The following is a 19,857-nucleotide window of genomic DNA, read 5'->3' as shown; positions in this document are numbered from 1 at the left end:
GAGGGGGCTGGGGGGCTCTGCAAGCCCCCGGGTGGTGCTGAGGGAGATGCACAGGTCCCCGGGGGGGCCCTGCAGGCTCCCGGGTTGGGGGGTGCGCAGGCCCCAAGGGAGGCCCTGCAGGTCCGCGGGGCGGCTGGGGAGCTCTGCAGGTCCCCGGGGGGGCTGGGGGTCCTGACATCCGCCGGGCGATGCGGAGGGTCCCTCGCCTGCCACGTCCCCCACCCCTTTCCCGGCGCACGCCGCAGGCCACCCCTCCCCCCCCCGCACACTGCACCACGCACCGCGGGCCCCGCGCCGCGCGCTGGGGCGGAGCCTCCCCCGGCCCCGCCCCCTCCGCAGCCGGTGGAATTTTCCACCCGGCGCCGCGGGCTCCCGCTCGGCCCCCCCTTGAGCGCGCGGGCCCCCCGGGCCCCGCCCCTCCCCGCTCGGCCCCGCCCCTGTCCCGGCGGGCAGCGCGGCTGAAAGATGGCGGCCGCCATGAAGGCGGGCCTGGGTCGGCTGGGCCTGCGGGTGTGCTGGCAGGTGGGGACCGGGAACGGGGCTGGGGGACCGGCGGGGGGGCCGAGGGGGGCGGCCTGGGGCGGCCGAAGAGCCACGGGATGAGGGATGTGGGGGGCACAGGGCCGAAAGAATATGGGGCGGGCCATGGGACGAGGAGGGCTACAAGTAATGGCGTTAGGTGCGTTTACAGCTGCTCTGTGTCTGGGAGGTGCGAAGAGCAATAAAGATGCTGGTGGTGTTTCCTGGCCGTTGAGCTAACACCCCCGCTTTGTTATTTTTCTTCCTTAGGCTGCGGAGTCTGTGCTCCGTCCTGCTGGAGCAGCTTCGGCCTGTCTTGTTGTCCCAGTGAGAACGAAGAAGCGATATTTTGTCCCCGAATGGGCCAGAGAACCGTCCCCTAAAGCGAAAGAGAAGAGACTCAAGGCTTTGGCGAAAGTACTTCCTGAGGAACGTGTAGAACGGACTTTCTACCTGGCTTCCACAGGTGGTAGAAAGGCTGCTTTGGTCTCTTCTCAAGGGCAAAACTAGTGCCAAGTAGCAGCATGGAGCAGTTAGCCTAAGCGGTGTGGCCATGGTGACAGAGTGCCTTTCTGCAGTAGACTGAATTACACACTGCCTCCTGGTAGGGCTAGTAGCTGCCCTGCTTTACCTCAGAAGTGTGTCAAGCTGTTGGCCCCTGCGTCCCTGGGGACAAGGAGTAGCAAGGGGGGGGTCACGTTCCCCGCTGCTGAATGTGTTTAATCCTCCTATCCTGGGCTGTGTGGAAGAGGAGAGCAGATAGCAGACACCTGTCACTGCTGACAAGCTGTGTTAGACCAACAATTGTGTGTGTGCTCAAATTTCATCTTACAAACATTATCAGGGTAGAATCCTGCTGCTCCAGCCCCCAGAAGTCAGGGTGCTGCTTCTTTGTTTCTTTTGTGTTGCTGTTTCTGAGCCCCCTCCTGAGCTTTCTTCTCTCTCATGCAGCTGATATTATAGACCCGTACATCCCTCCTGAGGGCGATGCCCGCTTGACCTCCCTATCCAAAGATGGGCTTAAGCAAAAGATGGAGAAGATGAAGCAGACCGCTGTCTCCCAGCTAGCGTACGTACCTTCTTTTTAATTAGTCTGTGGTGCAGAAGTTTTGCTCGGTTCTGTCAGGCAGTGGTGAGGTGGTGTGTTTTGTTCTCTACCCACTTCTTCCATTGTTGCTGTTGTACCACTTCATGGGGAATCCCAGATGTGAGAATGACCGCGAGGCACCTGTACTGGCACAAACGGATACAGCGTGCAGTCATTTCCTTGAGGATTCTTTGGGTTTGTGGCGCTATGTGTTGTGAGCACCGAGCGGTTATGTCTTAGTGGGGAGTTTCCTGTCTCGGTTGCTCCCTGGTAAAAGCTGGCCTTGAAGATTACTGTCATCATCTGAAACGTACAAGATGGTTCCAAGTTGTTCTCTACTCACTGTAGAGCTTTTCTTGTCTTTTCAGTCTGCGGAAGATAAAAGATCATGATCCAGATTTCAGCACTAAAACCTTCCCAGAGAAGGCACAGGAGATATTTATTGAAGCTCACAATTGCCTGGCAAAGTAAGACCTCTTCTCTGATGTGGTTATATGGGGCCTGCTTCCGTTTGCTGATACGCTCTGGTTTCTTCCTTGTCTTTCTAATCCTTATACCTCCCCTGCAACAAGTACTTTATTTTCTTCTGCCCCCATCTCTGTGAAGAGTAGCGTGTTGGAGGTTTGATTAGTTCCCACTCTTGATAATGAAAAGCAGGTTGCAGAAAATTCGTCTTGGCTCGACCTGCAGAGGAGATGAGCTGTTGCAGCACTGGTGTTATCAGCGGGTGAGTGGGTGGTTGGTGCTGTTCAGGATCATGCTGCAGGGGATTGTTTGGGTATGAAATGATATTCCACTGGCTTGCTCCACTTTCCAGTAATAGAACAGATTTCAAAACTGCATCACTCTTGGTTACAATTCCAAACATCAGTAAAACATTTAGGTCACAAACTGGCTTCTCAAGGATGTTGTGTCTTTCCCTGAAGTCTTGTCAACTAGCTTGCATTCGTGTTTTGATTTTGTGCCGAGATCACAGCTGAGAATTGCACTTTTTCTGTTTTGCCAGTAGATTGTGTGTCTTCTGGGGAAGCAGGAATTTGTGAGTAAGCCTCTTTGCAACATCTGTATTCAAGTAACTGGATGTGTTTCACTTGCAGTTTTAACAAGCAGAAACTTCACTCCCTGGTGACAGAGCGCTGCTACCCAGTAAGTGTTTATCTGGACCTAGCGTGTCCTTGATCTCTTCCATGTTCTTTAAGGCTCTCTAAACCTGATTATCTCTCTTTTTATCTGGATATGATAAAGACAGAGCTGGGAGGGAAAGCACAAGCCTAAGTAATAGCTAGTGAATACATGCTTCGTGGTATATAGTAGTTTGCTTATCATTCAAGTCACATCCTATTTAAGTTGGTGCTTATTTTTTGTCTTTATAGGAAATGGTCCGTGGGAACAGGTACAAGACCATCCGGTGGAGTTTTGTGGAGTCACTGGAGCCTCCAAGGGTGGTTCATATTCGATGTGACAGCATCGTGAATCGAGGCAACCTGTACGGCCAGGTGACAGTGCGGATGCACACGCAGCAGGTACGTCCCCTTGTGCCCCTTGCATTTCCCAGCTGACTCCAACCTGCTGCCAGCCCAACATAGATTCTTGGCTCTTTTTACAGATTTTGGCAATCTATGACCGCTTTGGGCGGCTGATGTATGGTGGGGAGCAGGTGCCCAAGGACGTTTTGGAGTATGTCGTGTTTGAGAAATACTTGGTCAACCCATACGGCACATGGAGGATGCACGGCAAGATCGTTCCGGAGTGGGCTCCACCGAAGGGCCCCATTATTAAGGTAATGCCACCAGGAAAAGACACCAGCATGGCCTGTGGCTGTGAAACACAGGTCCCTAGTTAATTCTGGACAAAACCAAAGCTGAGCTTCCTGCAATGGGAAGGTGGTGGATTAATCTGCAAGCAGATGTATTTATTCATGGGGTGTTATCAGCCTCTAGCACCTGGAAGCTGTAGCAGGAGGCTGGGGGTATTTTATATGTATGTGATAATTTAGGGGGTAACTGCTCCCTGTACACAGCCTGGCAAAGTGCTGCAGGTGCTCTGTCTTCCTGTGTTACTAAAAACAGCTCCTAGAGAGGAAGGAGGTGAGAACTGTAGTGTAGTACGAGGCCTGTCATCTCATTCCCCCGCTGTGTCCTCCCCCGTGCTGCCGCCATCTGGTCATCTTCCTGTGCAAGGCCTTTGCACTGCCAGATCCCCTGCTCACCCTTTCTCATGCTCTGTAACGCAAAAAATTCCTGTTACAGCAGTTCAGAGCTGCTCGTGTGTCGTGCTGATTCTGTTCCGTGCTTTTTCAGACGGTGATGATTCCTGGCCCAACCTTGAATCCCTCACAAGAGTATGAAGAAATGAAGTGAGAATTGCCAGAGCCTGTGCAGACAGCCTCGAGTGAAGAAGTGGAGAATGTCTGCGGAGGTAGCGGGTTGGATACGGCTGTGCCTTTCCAGTGAGCAGTCAACAAATGAAGTGGCTTCAGAAATGAATTCAAGTCCCTGAGAAGTTGTCGTTAAAGGAGCAAGAGGGGCTTGGAAGGGGAGTTCAGAGCTCTGGGAAGAGCTTTACTCTGTCCAAGAAGACTTAGTGTGCTGCAGCTTAACTCCCTTGTTTCTGTAAAGACAAGAAGTCTGTTCTCTTTGGGACTGCTCTCTAGGCTAACCTCTGTCCTGAACTTGCATTGTGCGAGCCCTTTGGCAGCAGAAGTCTGTCCAGACATAAAATATTTGGCACTTCCATGGGAAATGCCAGAGACCTGGTGGGCTTTCGTTAAAACTTGCAGCAGTAGGTGTTGGCACTTTCTTTTCCTGTCCTCTTTCCCTCTTTGTACTGATTCCCAGGCTTCTTTTTTTTTAAACAGAAAAAAGGGAAGAGCAACCAGCACACTTTAAATCAAATTCTCTTGGGTGGGAACTGCAATTGGACTCCTGCTGAATGGGTGCTTGTTAGTGGCCATGCTCCCCAAAGGGGCTGCAGCACAGCACCAATAATTCAATAATAAAACGTTTACTCCTAAGGTCAGCGTTTTGTGTCAACCACTGCCTTTTTGAAAGGCAGCATTTCTCGTAGCTGATGGGGTTTGGTGCCTTCCTTATAGATGCTCATGAATGCAGCGATGGCGTGGTGTTAGTGAGTGGCTGGCACCATCCTGTGGACATGATGACACTAGCATCAGGTCCCCTGGTTTTGGTGGCTGTGTGGGTCGAGGAAAACATGTACGCAGAGGTTTACCTTTTTCTGGGACTGGGAGTAAGCCAGTGAGTGCTGATCTGTTACTGCTCTGTGTTGCTCAGTATTCAGTTCTAGTCACAGAGCACCATATTCACTAGGCGTCGCATAACAAAGCTTTTTCTTTTTCAACTTTGGCTTGCTTTTTAACCAGTCATTTTCCAGAGATTGTAAGAGTTAAGTAAGTTTTCTTTTTCTTCTTCCTTGACAGAGATTTTACAGGGTGTGCTGTAAAAGGGTTATGGCTCCTTATGCTTGCAGAGTTGTTCAGTGTTTCTTGTGATGTTCTTTTGAAAGGGCAGAATATCATCTTCATGCTCTGTTAGGAGAGGAGCCAGCGATGGAATCCCTTTCATCTTTTTGGAAATCAGAGGGGTGTCACAATCTGTCTGCCTTTCCTGAAAGAACCTACTATATTGAGCCTTCTGCCTACGCTTCATTCATGAGCTGAAGAGAGATTCGGTGCTCCAGCATGTGCAAGCAGGGCTGGGAGCTAAAATAAATTAGTGTGAGCTGCCTGGTTTGTGTCTGGTGTGACTCGGGCAGCTCACAAGCAGGTATGGACGCGACTCCTCAACCAGCACCTACAGACAAGGTTCTTCAGCTTTGGCTCTGAATGAAAAGAGCGTGTTTTCTGGTGGAGTGACCGGCTTTGCTGGGAGAACGGCCTTTCCTGCCAGTCTAGCAGCATTTGGCTCCCCATCTCCTCTGCCAATATTCAGACCGTTGCATCTAAACCACTACTGTTCCTGGGTTTCCTTTACAGCCTCGCTGCTTTCTGTTGCACCTCTTCCTTGAGCATGTTTAATATCTTACCCACACCCCATAAATCAGCCACTAAGCATGCGCTCTGTAGATAACACTCTTTATTTTCTGTATGTACATTTACTTACACGATTGGATGGTCGTTTGACGTTCAGCGCTGAAGACCACAAACAACAGCAACACCACTTTCTAAGGAGAGTGGAAGTAAGGGACAAAAGAACGGCAGGACAAGCATGAGCCCCAGCCTTGCGTGGAGATCAGAGGGAGAGCCAAAACCTTCACTTCAGCTGTCTCTTTATTTGCTTCCGTCTAAGTGGAGCAGAGGGACAAATCTGGGGAGACTGGAGGCTTTGTTGTTTCCCAGCCGCTGCCTTCCTGATCCTGAGGCTTCTCCCCATGCGTGTGGCTGCATCCCTTCCCTCCTGCATTTGTGAGTGGGCAGGCTGGAGTAATGGCAAACCTGGGAGCCTTGTCTGATGCTCTGGAGGTCGTAGTGCCTCCATGGGCTCAGCACCTTCTCGGTCGTACAGGAGTCTCTTTGCATCTGCCTCAAAGGAATGGGTCTTGCCAACACAGGGAGAAGTGGAAATGTGGGATGGCAAAAGGCATCCAGCTCTTCTACAGATGGGCTGTAAAAGCGAAGGCTTGCTAGTGCCGGTGGAAATGCTGATGGGGAAAACTCTCCTGTGATGGGAAGGGGAGCCCTGGGCGTGTTTGCACACGTGCACACACAGGATGAGTGAAGAAGCCGGTAATGACAAAGTGCTTTGAAAAGTTAGTGACATTGTTAGTTAAGACAAACATGTTAACAGCTGAGTTGCTGCAAGAATTAGAAGTGTAGCAGTGCTGTAAAGTTAGAGGAGAGGTTAGTATCAGGAATACCCATCTCAGCCTTTGTGGATGTGGAGGTTTGTAAAAGCAGAGCAGCGGGGTGGCCCGAAGTTTGGGTTTATCCCACCCGGGTCAAGCGATAGGCAAAGGCGTCTGGGAACAGAGATGGTGCTGGGCATCGCCAAAGCGCGGCGTGCAAGCGCTGGGCTGGTGGCGCTGGACCAGAACAGCAGACAGGTTTGCTTGGTGTGTGTGGAAGTCTTGTGGCTGGCTCGGTGACTTCAGAGGACTTTTAAAGGTAAATGACTTTAAGGAAGCAAAATGTGGGGCTGGCTGGGAACAACAGGTCTTTATCCCAGGCTTCAGAACTTGCCTGGACCTAGCAGCGCTTACAGAAACCGCCCTGGCTTAAAATAGAGGTGACAGCAGTGCTGGGGGACATCAGCTGGGCTGCGGGAACCCTGGAAAGCTGTTTTCCTCCCCAGCTGCATTGTTTTGCTGCCCTGGTTTGACTCCCTTTGTTTCAGGGTCCAGCTTGCTGAGACTGTGGGGCTGCGTATTTCGGGGTGCCAAGCAAGCCCCTCCTCGCTGTAAACCTCCCCATGTGGTAGGAGGCTGTTGAGCTGCTGGGGAGCTCGTGGGTGAGGGTCTGTAGCCACCAAGCCGCAGCTTTGTGTCCGCTGTGCTGGTGGCAGCGAGCGAGGCTGGCACCAGGGCTGTTCCGATGTATTCGGGTGCCGGGCTTGGACCGAGGGGACCCTGTGCTGGGCCAGGTGCCTGTAGGTGAAGGATGGATGGTGTTTGCAGGCTGCTGCCCGGCCTGAGTGTCAATGAAGGCAGATGTTAACTGTCCCCTCGCTGCGTTGGTCCCCAGGCCTGGCTGGCTGGTGGCCACTGCTGGAGCCCGCTGGGAGCGTGGCCATGCTGCTGGCTTTGGTGGCCACTTCTGTCCCCACTCAGGGAGGCACCAGCCTTCAGCTCAGGGCTTTCCATTTGTGAATGCCGCGTCTGCAGCCGGCTGGTGGTCAGGTGGAGGGAGCTACTCGTGGTCCCATGGGCAAACGGCGGGTTTGGTTTCACTCACCCCCCTGCCTCCGTCCCGGGGGCTCGCCCTGGCTCTGCCCTGCCTGCAGAGGGTCGGAGTGGGATCCACGCTCTCCACCTCCCACGGACACACCTCGGAGGTTTTCCTTGTGTCTGTGCTGGTCTTGTCAGATGCTGATGGAGCCTCTTCTGCTTCCCAGGGACAAACCTGGGCTATGCTGGCGTCTGGGCTGAGGCTGCTGCCCACCGTGGGAGCTGCACTTGCTCCCCGAGGCAGTGGCTCTGCCCTGCGGCCCTGCGGGGGCTGGATGCCTGGCAGGATGCGACACAGGGGCTTGTGCTCAGCCTTGCCATCAGATATGCCCTTGGGTTTTTTCAGCAGGGCTGTTGGAGACACGGCACTAGCTCCTGCTACCAGCTTTGACTTTCCCGTTGCAGCGGGAGATGCTCTGTGCTCTCCCTGTGGGTGCATCCCTGGCTGGGAGCTTTCCTTCTCAGACGTGGTAGGCTCTGCTGCTTCCCAGGGACAAATATCAGATTTGCTGTCTGTGCTGCTGGACTTCTTGGGCAGCTCTTTCTCTGTAGAAGACTTTGGGGAGAATTCCTTTGTGCCCACACTCTCCCATGGACAGATGACCTCGTGCTCACTGCTCCCCTTCTCTGGTGGTTTGGAGGCACCTGCTTTTTGTGGTGGGAGGCTTGCCTTGCCCGGGACTGCTCCTTTCGCAAGCAGAGGTGCAGCCACCTCCCCGGAACAGATTTCTGCTTTATCGGTGGCTTCAGCTTCCTGTGCCTCCCAAGGACAGACCTCTGCCTTCAGGCTCTCCACGCTCTGGGATTTCTTTGAAGGCGATTTGGTCATGTCTGGGCTCCCAGTGCGGGGTTTTGCTGGGGGCTGCTCCGTGCCCAGGCTCTCCCAGGGACAGATTTCTGCTTTATCGGTGGCTTCGAGCTCCTGAGCCTCCCAAGGACAGACCTCTGCCTTCAGGCTCTCCACGCTCTGGGATTTCTTTGAAGGCGATTTGGGCAGATCTGGACTCCCAGCGCGGGGTTTTGCTGGGGGCTGCTCCGTGCCCAGGCTCTCCCAGGGACAGATGGACTCACGGTCTGCGCTTGATTTCTCCTTTTTTCCGATTATTTTCTCTCTCATCTCTTTGAATAGGTCTTGACTTGTGGAAGGGCTTTTGCTGACTGTGGACAGACCATCTCTGCCCTGTCTTGGTTTCTCTTTACTTGATGGTGGGACAGCCACCTCCCAGGGACAGATTTCTGCTTTATCGGTGGCTTCGAGCTCCTGCACCTCCCAAGGACAGACCTCTGCCTTCAGGCTCTCCACGCTCTGGGATTTCTTTGAAGGCGATTTGGGCAGATCTGGGCTCCGGGCGCGGGGTTTTGCTGGGGGCTGCTCCGTGCTCAGGCTCTCCCAGGGACAAACGGCCTCTCGCTCACTGCTGCCCTTCTCCAGGGATCTCTCCGGGCTGGCTAATGCTGCCTGACGTGTGATGCGCTTTTCCCCCTTTGAACTCCCCCCAGCACCCGGCTTTGCCTTTGGCTGAGCAGAGGGAGGTGCAGCCACCTCCCAGGGACAGATTTCTGCTTTATCGGTGGCTTCGAGCTCCTGCGCCTCCCAAGGACAGACCTCTGCCTTCAGGCTCTCCACGCTCTGGGATTTCTTTGAAGGCAATTTGGTCATGTCTGGGCTCCCAGTGCGGGGTTTTGCTGGGGGCTGCTCCATGCCTATGCTCTCCCAGGGACAGATGGACTCACGGTCTGCGCTTGATTTCTCCTTTTTTCCGATTATTTTCTCTCTCATCTCTTTGAATAGGTCTTGACTTGTGGAAGGGCTTTTGCTGACTGCGGAGAGACCATCTCTGCCCTGTCTTGGTTTCTCTTTACTTGATGGTGGGACAGCCACCTCCCAGGGACAGATTTCTGCTTTATCGGTGGCTTCGAGCTCCTGAGCCTCCCAAGGACAGACCTCTGCCTTCAGGCTCTCCACGCTCTGGGATTTCTTTGAAGGCGATTTGGGCAGATCTGGGCTCCGGGCGTGGGGTTTTGCTGGGGGCTGCTCCGTGCCCAGGCTCTCCCAGGGACAGATTTCTGCTTTATCGGTGGCTTCGAGCTCCTGCACCTCCCAAGGACAGACCTCTGCCTTCAGGCTCTCCACACTCTGGGATTTCTTTGAAGGCGATTTGGGCAGATCTGGGCTCCGGGCGTGGGGTTTTGCTGGGGGCTGCTCCATGCCCAGGCTCTCCCAGGGACAGATTTCTGCTTTATCGGTGGCTTCGAGCTCCTGCACCTCCCAAGGACAGACCTCTGCCTTCAGGCTCTCCACACTCTGGGATTTCTTTGAAGGCGATTTGGGCAGATCTGGGCTCCGGGCACGGGGTTTTGCTGGGGGCTGCTCCGTGCTCAGGCTCTCCCAGGGACAAACGGCCTCTCGCTCGCTGCTGCCCTTCTCCAGGGATCTCTCCGGGCTGGCTAACACTGCCTGACGTGTGATGCGCTTTTCCCCCTTTGAACTCCCCCCAGCACCCGGCTTTGCCTTTGGCTGAGCAGAGGGAGGTGCAGCCACCTCCCAGGGACAGATTTCTGCTTTATCGGTGGCTTCAGCTTCCTGCGCCTCCCAAGGACAGACCTCTGCCTTCAGGCTCTCCACGCTCTGGGATTTCTTTGAAGGCGATTTGGGCAGATCTGGACTCCTAGCGCGGGGTTTTGCTGGGGGCTGCTCCGTGCCCAGGCTCTCCCAGGGACAGATGGACTCACGGTCTGCGCTTGATTTCTCCTTTTTTCCAGTTATTTTCTCTCTCATCTCTTTGAATAGGTCTTGACTTGTGGAAGGGCTTTTGCTGACTGTGGACAGACCATCTCTGCCCTGTCTTGGTTTCTCTTTACTTGATGGTGGGACAGCTGCCTCCCAGGGACAGATTTCTGCTTTATCGGTGGCTTCGAGCTCCTGAGCCTCCCAAGGACAGACCTCTGCCTTCAGGCTCTCCACGCTCTGGGATTTCTTTGAAGGCAATTTGGTCATGTCTGGGCTCCCAGCGTGGGGTTTTGCTGGGGGCTGCTCCGTGCCCAGGCTCTCCCAGGGACAGACCTCGTCCTTAATGCTCTCCACACTCTGGGATTTCTTGGACTCGGTTTTTGTGCTCTCCAGGCTTTTGCTAATGAGCTTTCCTAAGATCCCTGTGTCCCTGCACACTGGTTGATGGCCCTTGGTGTCCGTCAGCTTTGCTTTGGTATCTGCAAGTCCTCTTGATCCTGGTTTGTTTTCCCCTTTGGAAATCCCACATATGTCCTGACTCTGTCTATCCTTCCTCAGCGGAGCTGCAGGCTCTTCCCAGGGGCATATTTCTGTTTTAGCGCGTGGCTCATCCTCTGCTTCCCATGGACAAATGTTGGCCTTTTTGCTATCGATAGTTCCTGCTTGCTCGGATGATGTTTTGGGCAGAGCTGGGTGTTTTGCTGTGAGCCCCGTGCCTAGCTGCTCTGCACCTTCCCCAGGGCAGGGGGGTCCCCGCTGGCCGCTCTCCTTGGCCGTGGCTGCAGCCGTCTCTCCCGTGCTCCTCGGGGCTGCTTTGTCTGCGGAAATCCCGTTTTTCGCTTGGGAAATCTCACCATCACCCAACTTTCCTGCATTGGGTAAGGCTGTTCCTTTTTCTCTAGGACAAACTTCTGCATCGCTGTCAGCTGCTGCCACTTCCCAGGGACAAACCGAAGCCCGTGTTGGGCTCCTCGAGGTCACTTCTGGCAGCTCGGAGCTTCTGGGCGCAGGTTTCGGTGGAGGTCCCTTGCTGCTGGCGCTGCCCCAGGGCTGGCCGGCTGCTCGCAGGCTGCTCCCACTGTCCTGCGCTCTCGGCAAACCCAGGGATTTTGGTCTGACACTTTTCACCCGCTTGGCCGGCTGCTGCCTCTCTCGCTGCTGCTCAGCCCCCTCTGCGTCCCAGGGGCAGATTTCTGCTCTGATGGTCCTTCCCTGTTCCCCCGTCTCCCATGGGCAGACCACGCTGCCTGCTTTCTCCAAAGCCGCTTGTGACAGCTCCGAGGTTTTTGCTGGCTTTTCCGTGCCCAGCTCTTCCCTCTGGTGCTGGGGGTCCCCCTCGCTGCTGCCCTTCCTCAGGGCTCTGCCCGGGTCCCAGCGCTCCCCCTCGCTCCCCTCCCAGGGGCCGGTGTCTATTTTAATGGTGGAATCTGCCTGGGTGTCCTCAGGACGGACCCCTGCCTGCCTGCCCACCATGCTGCCATGTTTCTCTGCTGCAGCCAGGGCCACCTCCACGCTCCGGCTCCTTGCAGGGACCCTCTCAGCATCCTGGGCCCCCCTGGCAATGAGGGGCTCGGGCTGGCTGCCCCCCTTCTCCAATGCCTTGGCCAGGCTCTCCTTGCCCAGTGGGATGCCGATGTCCTCCCGGGAAGCAATCGCCTGCTGGTGCAGCAAAGCTCCTTTTCTTGGTGGGACACCTGGAGCTCCCTGGGGACAAACCTCAGCCCCTGGCTTCTCAGGGGATGGGCAGGGTCTGCTTGCGGCAGGTTTTGCATGTGGCCACTCCACCTCTGCGTGGTCCCAGGGGTGGATGGACCTGCTGGCCCCCCCTTCTTTTGGTGCCATCAGTCTCACGATGGCTGCAGGACTGTCCTTGCCCAGCTCTGCCGTGGGATCCTCGGCCCCTTGCTGGGGATGGGTCTGTGCCCTCCCGCTGCCGGCCACCACCGGGGTTTCTCGGGGGTGTTCAGCTCCTTGGTGGCCAGCGCTGGGTGGGACCTTGTGCACTCCCAAAGATGGCTCCAGACCCCCACCGGCATCTGCCTCCCCCCAGGGAGCGCTGGGCTCTTCTGCCAGTGTCCCCCCATCCCCTGACCCTGGGGCTGGGCTGTCCCACTGTCCTGCCCCACCATCCCCTGAGCCCGCGGCTTCCCGAGCAGTGCCAGCGTTGTTGTTGTGCTGGCAGGGGACCACAGCCCCCTGCCGTGAGTGGGCAGGGGGCTCGCTGCCGGGCCTCTGCCGGCTCCACTCAGGGCTTTTTGCGGCGGGGTCTTGGCTGATCCCCCCAAGGGACACAACTGCTGTCTCTGCTAGGTTGGGCCTCTCCCTCCTGCTGCCCCTCTTCCTGAGGCTCCCCTCGCCCTCCCTCTTCCCCTTCAAGATGCTTTTCCCCCTGGAGCGGTTGAAGGCTTTGATGGCGAGTCCCAGACCCCGGATGGAGGACTTCTGGGAGGACAGCTTGAAGCTGGGGGGGGTGGCTGGTGTGTCACCGGGGGTCCCTGACTCTGCTGCTTCGGCAGCTTTTTCCCTTCGGCTCAGGATCTCCTCCTGGACCAGCTCCCAGGGGCAGACCTGGGCCGGGATGGAGGCTGCGGTCAGCAGCCTGCCCTTCCCCCCCTGGGGGGACGTGCACCTCGGATCTTCCTCCGCCACCCCCACCGGTGTTCCCTCCGGTTCTCCTGCCTGTGCCAGGGGTTCCGTGGGTGGCTCTGGGCTGTCCCCAGCTGGTGTGGCACGTTGCCCCAGGCTCTGGTAGCGGATGGGGGGTGGTGGTGGGGTCCTTCTCACAGCCACGCGCACCCGCCCTGGGAAGTGGGAGCTGTCGACGCTGATGCTCTTGATGGGTGCGTAGGTGACGTGTTTCTGCACCTTGCCAGGGGGGGACGTGTCCTCCTGGGAGCCCCCCTCGGTGGGGCTGGAGCCGCCTGGCAGGGAGGCACTGGGGCTTTGGGGCTTCCTGGCTTCCTTGGGGGGTCCCTGGCACGTGGGGTGCCCCGAGGCTGGGGCGGAGGGGGGCCGGTTGGCGTGCCACTCCTCCCGTGCGGCTTGGCTGGCGGCAAGCAGGGCCTCGTCCCACGCACCGGCAACGACGCTGAGCGACTTCTGCAAGGGGGCTGCGCGGGGCAGGGGGGGCTGCCCGTGCCCTGCCAGGTTGTGGGCACTAGCTGACTTGCACACAAGTGGGGTGGCGTCGAGGGACTCGCTGTCGGATTGCTCCGAGGCTGTCACTGCCATCATCTTCCTCCCCCCCGCCGGCTCCCCGGGGTGGCTGGAGGTGGGCGAGCCTCCCCAGGGCACCTGCGTGGGACCCTCGGTGCTGTGCGACTTGCGCAGGGCAGTGGCACGGCGCCGGGAGCCATCATCCCGCATCCGCAGGCTGGCCCCGCCGGCGTCGGGGAGCCGCTTGGCCGAGGAGCCGCGGTGTGTCGGGGTGACCCCACGCTCCCTGCTGCTGCCCCGGTGTGCCACCGCCTCGGGCAGCTCGGCGACGCGGCGCAGGATGGAGCGGCCCAGGCTGCGGCGGGAGCTGCGCTTCTTGGGGAGGTGGGGGTTGTTGGCTGCCATCCTCCACGTCTTGTGGGCCTCCAGCTGCATGTAGAGCTTCTTCAGCTCCTCCTGCGTGCCGCGGGCGGGGGGACGCGGCGGAGAGAGGGGAGAGAGGAGAGCACGTACAATGGCACCGCACGGGGGCTGCGGCTGGGGCGACCCCGCAAAACCCCAGCTTGGCCCCCTGGGCCGGGCTGTCCCCGTGTCCCCAAAGCCCCAGCGTTGCCCGTCCCTCCGGCCCGGGGGGAGCAGCAGTTTTCCCCGCCTGTGGCAGGTGGCGGTTTGCCCTACACCCCCTTCGCGCCCCCCCCCCCCCCCCCACTTCTGCTTTGCATCAGGAGAAAGATCGCAAAAGGCACCTCTTACTCTGCGCGGGGCTGCATAGCTAGCGTCAAAAGAAGGTCCTGAGTGTGCCACCCACCCGAATGTCATCGGGGTCGAGACTGTGCTCGCTCCAGGCGGACGCGATGCTGCTGTTCAGGCAGGAGCCCGAGTGCCGCATGTCCAGCTCGTCCTCGTAGACCTCGGCCGCAATCTCCTCCCGCAGCGGCGAGCCGGCGTGCAGGAACTGGGGGAGGCAAGGGGGGAGCTCGCTGAGGGGGTCCCCAAAACGCCGGGGAGCCCCGTCTCCCCGAGTCCCCGGGCCAGGCGTTACCTTTGGGATGAAGAGCAGCACCAGCGTCATGGTGATGGTGCCGTGGGTGTGAGCGAAGAAGAGCAGCAGGGTCCAGTCGGGGTGCAGCGAGGGGGCCATGATGAACCTGGAAGGGGTGAGGAGGGCAGCGCCAGGTCCCACCGAGCCGCCTGCAGCCCCCCCTGCCCAGGGACCCACGCAGGGATTTGTGTCCCCCCAGCCCAGGGACCCACGCAGGGATTTGTGTCCCCCCTGCCCAGGGACCCGCGCAGGGATTTGCCGCTGCATCGCCGGGGGTGGGAGCGGGGGTTCCGGGCACCCTGGGGGTGCTGTGCCCTACCTGACCACGTGGAAGGCAGCCGAGATCATGAGCTCGTTGTGGAGCGCGATGCCCATGTAGCGAGGCTCGTGGAAGGCGGAGGGCACGGCGCGCGTGGCGTAGCACAGAAAACTGCCCCACAGCAGGAACAGCATTTCGGCTGGGGGAGAGAAACCGGGGAGCGATGCTGAGCATCCACCCCCATCACCCTGCTGCCATCACCATGTGTTCTTGGGTGGCACTGCTGGATGCTGAGCTGCACGGAGGGTGCTGCTGCCTGCCAGGATGGGCACGTTCAGCTTGGCTGCCATCGGCACGTGCCGTGGCTGGAGCCAGGACTGGTGCAGAGCATCTTCCAGCACGGCCACTGGCACCCACTGCCTGCACTGGGTGATTCACCCTGCACCAGGGTGAGCCCTGGGGACGCTCAGGGGAGAGGGTGGGGAGCAGCTCAGGTGCCCCAGCCCTGCTTGCAGGCTCCAGGCAGATTAAATAGACAAGGAAACGAAGACAGCACATGCCACATTTACAGGACGGGGTCCTGGGGCTGTGAGGACCCCTCCAGGATGCCACGGGGGCTGGTCTCACCGATCACCATCATGTAGTCCCAGCGGTCGTGGCTGCAGATGTAGAAGTGAAGCCCGTGGGTGGTCTGGGTGCGGATCACCAGCGGGATGTTCTTGTCGGCGTTTTCCAGCATCCCGATGGTCCAGGCCGCCAGGAACCACAGCACCAGGAGCAGGATCAGCCCCAGCATCTTCAGCACCCGCCCACTCGACATGTAGTGCACCCGCTGAGCCGTGCGGGACAGGAACACCTTCAGCACCCTGCGAGGCATGGAGGGGTGAGCCCCCAGCCCGTCCCCACCGCGCGGGTCCCAAGCACCCATCCCCCCCATCCCGGGTACCTGTACAGCTTGAGGGTGATGGTGCCATAGACGATGGTGAAGCCAAGCATGCGCACCCAGCGCAGGACGATGCAGCGGAAGATGCTCGGCTTGAAGTACAGGATGAACACCTGGGGTGGTGGGAGAGGGGGGTTGGTGGGGGGCAGGGGGCCGGGTCCTGCCTGCCGGCGGTGGGGGTGGGGGGGCAGCACAAGCCAAAGGCTCAGAAATCACCCGCTTTCGGGGCAGCCCCACTGCTGCTCTTCCCCCTTGGATCTACAGCATCCGCCCCAGCGGGAGGGAGAGGGGATTTGAGCAGGGATTAATTCCTGCAGCCAGCAGGAGAAAAGGGATTTGGTTTCCCGAGAAGGTTCATACCGCAGCTGCCCGGGGCCGTGCCAGCAAAATTAACAATTAGGTGGAGTTGTGCCCGTGCCCTGCTCAGGGCCAGCTCGACGCCCTCCCCCGGGGGGCAGCCGGCCAGGGTCAGGCTGCACAAGCTCTTAAACCCCAGCCCCGAGGTTTTCAGCCCTGGGGGCAGCTGGATACTCACCGGGAAGTAGAGGAGGAGGGAGCCAAAGAGGATGGTCTCCAGGAGGACAACTCCTGACGCCCGGATCCTCTGCGGGGACAGAGGCGTCAGGGTGCAGCCAGGAGCCTCGGCTGGTGCCCGGCAGGGATGGAGCCAAGGCACGAGGATGCCCCGGAGCGTGCCAGGCTGTGACATCCCCCTGAGTCCCCCTGAGACCCTGGGGTTTGGGCTGGGAGGGGAGCAGGGCAGGGGGCGGCGGGCAGCGGGGATGCTGGGGATGCCTTGCCTTGCTCCGTCGGAAGTGGTAGGAGACGAGCATGCTGAGGAAGACGGCCAGCATGCAGCAGGCCTGGCAGGACAGGACAGCCGCCCGCAGCGCCCAGTCCTCCTGGATCAGGCAGGGCACATCGTCCTCACAGGTGGCACATCCCTGGCGGCAGGGCCGGCACGCCAGCCGGGACCCCCCGTCTGCCCCCGCCATGCCTGGGGACAGAGCAGCGGCCAGGTGAATCACCACATCCCGGGGCTCGGCAGCACTTTCCCAAAGCCCCCCCCCCCCCAGCCCCCAACCCCAGCGCTGTAGTCATGTGCCACTGGATGAAACAGGGACCCCAGGGCTGGGTATGGCACCCACCTGCCCGGGCACCGCTGGCCACTCCGCCAGCCCCGTAGAAGCCCGGCTTGCACCGGCACAGGTACCTCCCGAGGACGAAGCCACGGCTCTCCTGGGGGACACACTGAAGGAGACAGGCTGAGATGCACGGAAGAGCGAGGGCTCATCCTGCACCCCATATGTTCCCCCCAGCCCCGTGTCCCCCCTGCACCCAGGGCTCCAGCAGCCCCCAGCCTGTGGGTACCTGACTCCACACCATCCTCCCCCATGCCCAGGAGGAATCAGTGGTTAAACATTTCAGAATTAAAAACCAAAGCTTGGCCCCCAAATCCCTCCCTAAAACCTAAATGGACACCTAATGCAGCAAAGCGCACTAATCCTGCCCAGCCATGACGGCAGCGGCAGGCAGGGCATGGCCACCCTAATCCCCCGTGGCCAGATCCTGCCCCGCATGGGCCGGGCTGGCAGCTTTTCTGGGTATTGTTGTTTTCTGGAGAGATTCCCGGTGGCAAAGCCCGTCCATCCAGAGGGCATCACCCGTGGGAAAGGGAAGCTGGTGACACCTTTCTCCCTTGGGGACAGCTTTTTGCCAGCGGGGTGGGACCCTGACCCACACCGAGCTGGGGGGCTGAGGGGGTTGGGGATGCTGCCGGTTATGCCAAGCCTTGAAATGAGCTCAGGCATCACTGGGTGGGCACCGCCGAGGGGGGACTGGGGGCTGTTGGTGGGGGTGCTGTGCCCACCGGCTGCCAGGCTCCGGAGCCCGGCTGTCCCTGCGGTGCCCGGGCAGGGAGCAGCCGGGTCACACGCTGCCGCTGGCAGTGGGGAAGGAAGATTTGCACAATAAACCCCTCGGCTGCGGCACCCAGAGCAGCTGAACCAAGCAGATGGATCAGCCAGGAGAGGATAAAGCTCAGCCCAGAGGGAGGGATACGTGGCAGGGACAGCCTGGCCGGGGGGACAGGGATGGTCCCCAGCCCTGCGGTACAGGGTGCTGGGTGCCAATACCTGGGTGCTGTTGAGGTCACAGCGGTGGGTGTCCGCGAACCAGCCCGGGCCGCTGGCGCACTGGTCGATGGCCACATCCCGCAGCTCGATGTCGACCCGCACAACGCCCCTGCAGAGGGATGGGGTCAGCCCAGGGGGCTGTGTGGGGCATCCCCCCTGCCCCCCCCTCCCCACGCCCCCCACCCAGGGTGGCCGTGCCCCACCGCTGCCTCTGGGACAGACAGCAGGGGAAGGGGCAGCCGCGGGGGTGGCTGGTGTGCTGGTGCCTGGGCTACTGGGACAATGCGAGGTGCCAGCAACGTCCCTGGACCCCCGGGCAGGGGTGTCCCCCCCTTGCAGCCGTGTCTGGGGGGGCTGGAGCTGGGGCAGGGGTTTAATGCAACAAACTGGAAAATAGGAGCTGGAGTGGCCCCTGTGTGCCACCCCTCACCCTGAGGGACCCATCCTCTCCCCTGGGTGCTCCAAGGGGGACACGGCTTGGACATGGGACCGTGTCCCCGCTCTGGGACTAAACCCAGCTGCCCCCTTCCCTCGCCAGTGCCTCCCACCCCAGCTCACACAGGGGGTGCTGGGGTGCAGCTGGGACCCACCAGTCCAGGGAGACCCCCAGCCCAGCTCCCCCCGCTCCAGTGCGGCTGTGACAGGGGGCTCTGGGGGTGTCAGCCCGGGGTGGGCAGCGCGGGGACAGCCGAGGGGGGACAGGGGGCAGCTCCATGCCTGTGGATGTGCAGATACCCCCACGCGCACACGCACGGGGATGCAGGCAGGGTGCTGACACGCACCCCGCACCCTGGGGTGATGCCACCAGCTACCCCCCCAGCACGCACCCAGGGCACCCCCCAACCCTCTCTTACACCCCCCCACAGCCCCTCCGGGTACCACTTACTTGAATTCGGGGCTGAGATCTGGCTTGAGCCCGTAGAAAGCGGAGGAGAGCGTGACCACCCAGGCAGGCAAGAACCTGCCGTCCCGGCACTCGAGGAACGGTGGGGACCACCGCACGTGGCCCGGCTCCCCCACGTAGCTGTCCCCCTGCTGCCATTTGGGGGTCTCCATGCTGCGCAGGTCATTGCTGAGCACGCGCTTGCGGAGAGGGGGGGTTCGCTGGGACTTGAGGGCGTTGAACCACTCGTTGTCCCAGCTGAGGTTGCCGAGGCTGGGGGCGGCGGCGGAGACGTCCTGCAGCAGGATTTCACTGTCCCCCTTGGTGGCCTGCAGCATCAGCCGGGGCTTGGCGGCCAGCGGGTGGGCGTCGAGGGCGAGCACCGCCCGGCGCACCCATGGGTGCCCCTCGGCCAGGCTGCGCACCAGTGCCTGGTACCACTCCACGTCCTCGGCCACGCTGGCCTCGCGGATGTCGTTGGTCTGGAAGAGCATGTTGAGGAAGTTGGCGGCGTGGGCCAGCGCCTCCGGGGCAGCACGCAGGGCGGCACGCAGCGCCGGGGGGGGGCCGAGCCCCGCTGCCCCCGCGGGGACCCCCCGGCTGCAGTTGGCCTGGGCCAGCCGCTGCGCATCGCCCGTCTGCAGGAAAGCCAGCGCCGCCGCCAAGCCCTCGGGGTCCCCCGGCGCTCCCGGCTCCGCTGTGGGCACCCCGGAGGGTGACGGGGTTGGGGACCATCCTGCCGGCCGGGGGGGTCTCTCCGGTGGGCGCTGGGCCCCCCCCAGGATGGTGCCGTGGATCAGCACCATGCGCAAGCACCAGAGCAGCAGCCACCGCCATGGCCCCATGGCAGGGGCTCAGTCGAGGCCCCCGGCCCCCCGCGGTGCCACCGGCCGGCCCGGGGGGGGCATGGTGGGCACAGCGCCCGAGCCGGCCGGGAGCCCGCTCTGCTCCGTGGGGCCAGACTCGTGCTCTGCCGCCTGTTTTCCTCCGTGGGCGATGCCGGAGCAGACGTCAGCGGCTCCCAAACGTGTTCAGCTGCTGGCGCTGCCCGCCTGGAGCCCCCCCGCATCCACCCCCGCGCTGCCGCCTGGGCAGGTCGCGCTGCCGGGGAGCCCCCCACCCTGAGCCCCGCGGGGACCCCCGCACCCAGGCTGGCCATGATGCAAGCACATCCTGATGGGAAGCCATGGCAACGCAGCCGGGA

At 60.2% G+C, this 19,857-nt stretch overlaps 2 protein-coding genes across 12 annotated transcripts; one reads left to right on the top strand and one right to left on the bottom strand.

The window, feature by feature from the left end:
- Positions 1–428: 428 nt before the first annotated feature.
- MRPL45 (mitochondrial ribosomal protein L45) lies at positions 429–4,619 on the top strand. The gene is made up of 8 exons (XM_037410898.1): positions 429–522; positions 790–985; positions 1,471–1,588; positions 1,975–2,073; positions 2,704–2,752; positions 2,980–3,129; positions 3,213–3,386; positions 3,907–4,619. The coding sequence occupies exons 1-8, from the start codon at positions 466–468 to the stop codon at positions 3,964–3,966; spliced, it is 903 nt and encodes a 300-aa protein (XP_037266795.1). The 5' UTR covers positions 429–465; the 3' UTR covers positions 3,967–4,619.
- GPR179 (G protein-coupled receptor 179) lies at positions 4,449–19,707 on the bottom strand. 11 transcript variants are annotated; one of them, XM_037410893.1, is made up of 13 exons: positions 18,657–19,706; positions 17,771–17,879; positions 16,784–16,886; positions 16,436–16,632; positions 16,171–16,239; positions 15,639–15,748; positions 15,320–15,558; positions 14,753–14,891; positions 14,434–14,539; positions 14,200–14,346; positions 10,047–13,847; positions 9,048–9,554; positions 4,449–8,723 (listed from the first exon to the last, which is right to left on the bottom strand). In XM_037410893.1, exons 1-13 carry the CDS (start codon positions 19,496–19,498, stop codon positions 7,467–7,469), a joined length of 7,626 nt encoding a protein of 2,541 aa, XP_037266790.1. In that variant the 5' UTR covers positions 19,499–19,706; the 3' UTR covers positions 4,449–7,466. The 11 variants fall into 11 exon arrangements, with proteins under 11 accessions (XP_037266790.1, XP_037266792.1, XP_037266793.1 ...); XM_037410895.1 differs by having other exon boundaries at positions 4,449–9,047; positions 9,387–9,554; XM_037410896.1 differs by having other exon boundaries at positions 4,449–8,891; positions 9,387–9,554.
- Between the last annotated feature and the right edge of the window lie 150 nt (positions 19,708–19,857).

Source organism: Falco rusticolus, chromosome 18 (genome assembly GCF_015220075.1).
Source record: "Falco rusticolus isolate bFalRus1 chromosome 18, bFalRus1.pri, whole genome shotgun sequence".
Classification (NCBI taxonomy): Eukaryota; Metazoa; Chordata; class Aves; order Falconiformes; family Falconidae; genus Falco; species Falco rusticolus.
Note: the sequence above shows the minus strand (reverse complement) of the source record. Positions and strands in the feature narration are given on the sequence as shown.

What these genes read in the sequence shown, in the direction of transcription:
- MRPL45 (XM_037410898.1), top strand. Translation starts at nt 466, where the DNA reads ATGGCGGCCGCCATGAAGGCGGGCCTGGGTCGGCTGGGCCTGCGGGTG. An exon ending in TGCGGATGCACACGCAGCAG is followed by an intron (nt 3,130 to 3,212) that starts GTACGTCCCCTT and finishes CTCTTTTTACAG; the next exon opens with ATTTTGGCAATCTATGACCG. An exon ending in CGAAGGGCCCCATTATTAAG is followed by an intron (nt 3,387 to 3,906) that starts GTAATGCCACCA and finishes GTGCTTTTTCAG; the next exon opens with ACGGTGATGATTCCTGGCCC.
- GPR179 (XM_037410887.1), bottom strand. Translation starts at nt 19,498, where the DNA reads ATGGGGCCATGGCGGTGGCTGCTGCTCTGGTGCTTGCGCATGGTGCTG. An exon ending in ACCACTTCCGACGGAGCAAG is followed by an intron (nt 16,240 to 16,435) that starts GCAAGGCATCCC and finishes CTGTCCCCGCAG; the next exon opens with AGGATCCGGGCGTCAGGAGT. An exon ending in ATCACCCTCAAGCTGTACAG is followed by an intron (nt 15,559 to 15,638) that starts GTACCCGGGATG and finishes CATGCCTCGCAG; the next exon opens with GGTGCTGAAGGTGTTCCTGT.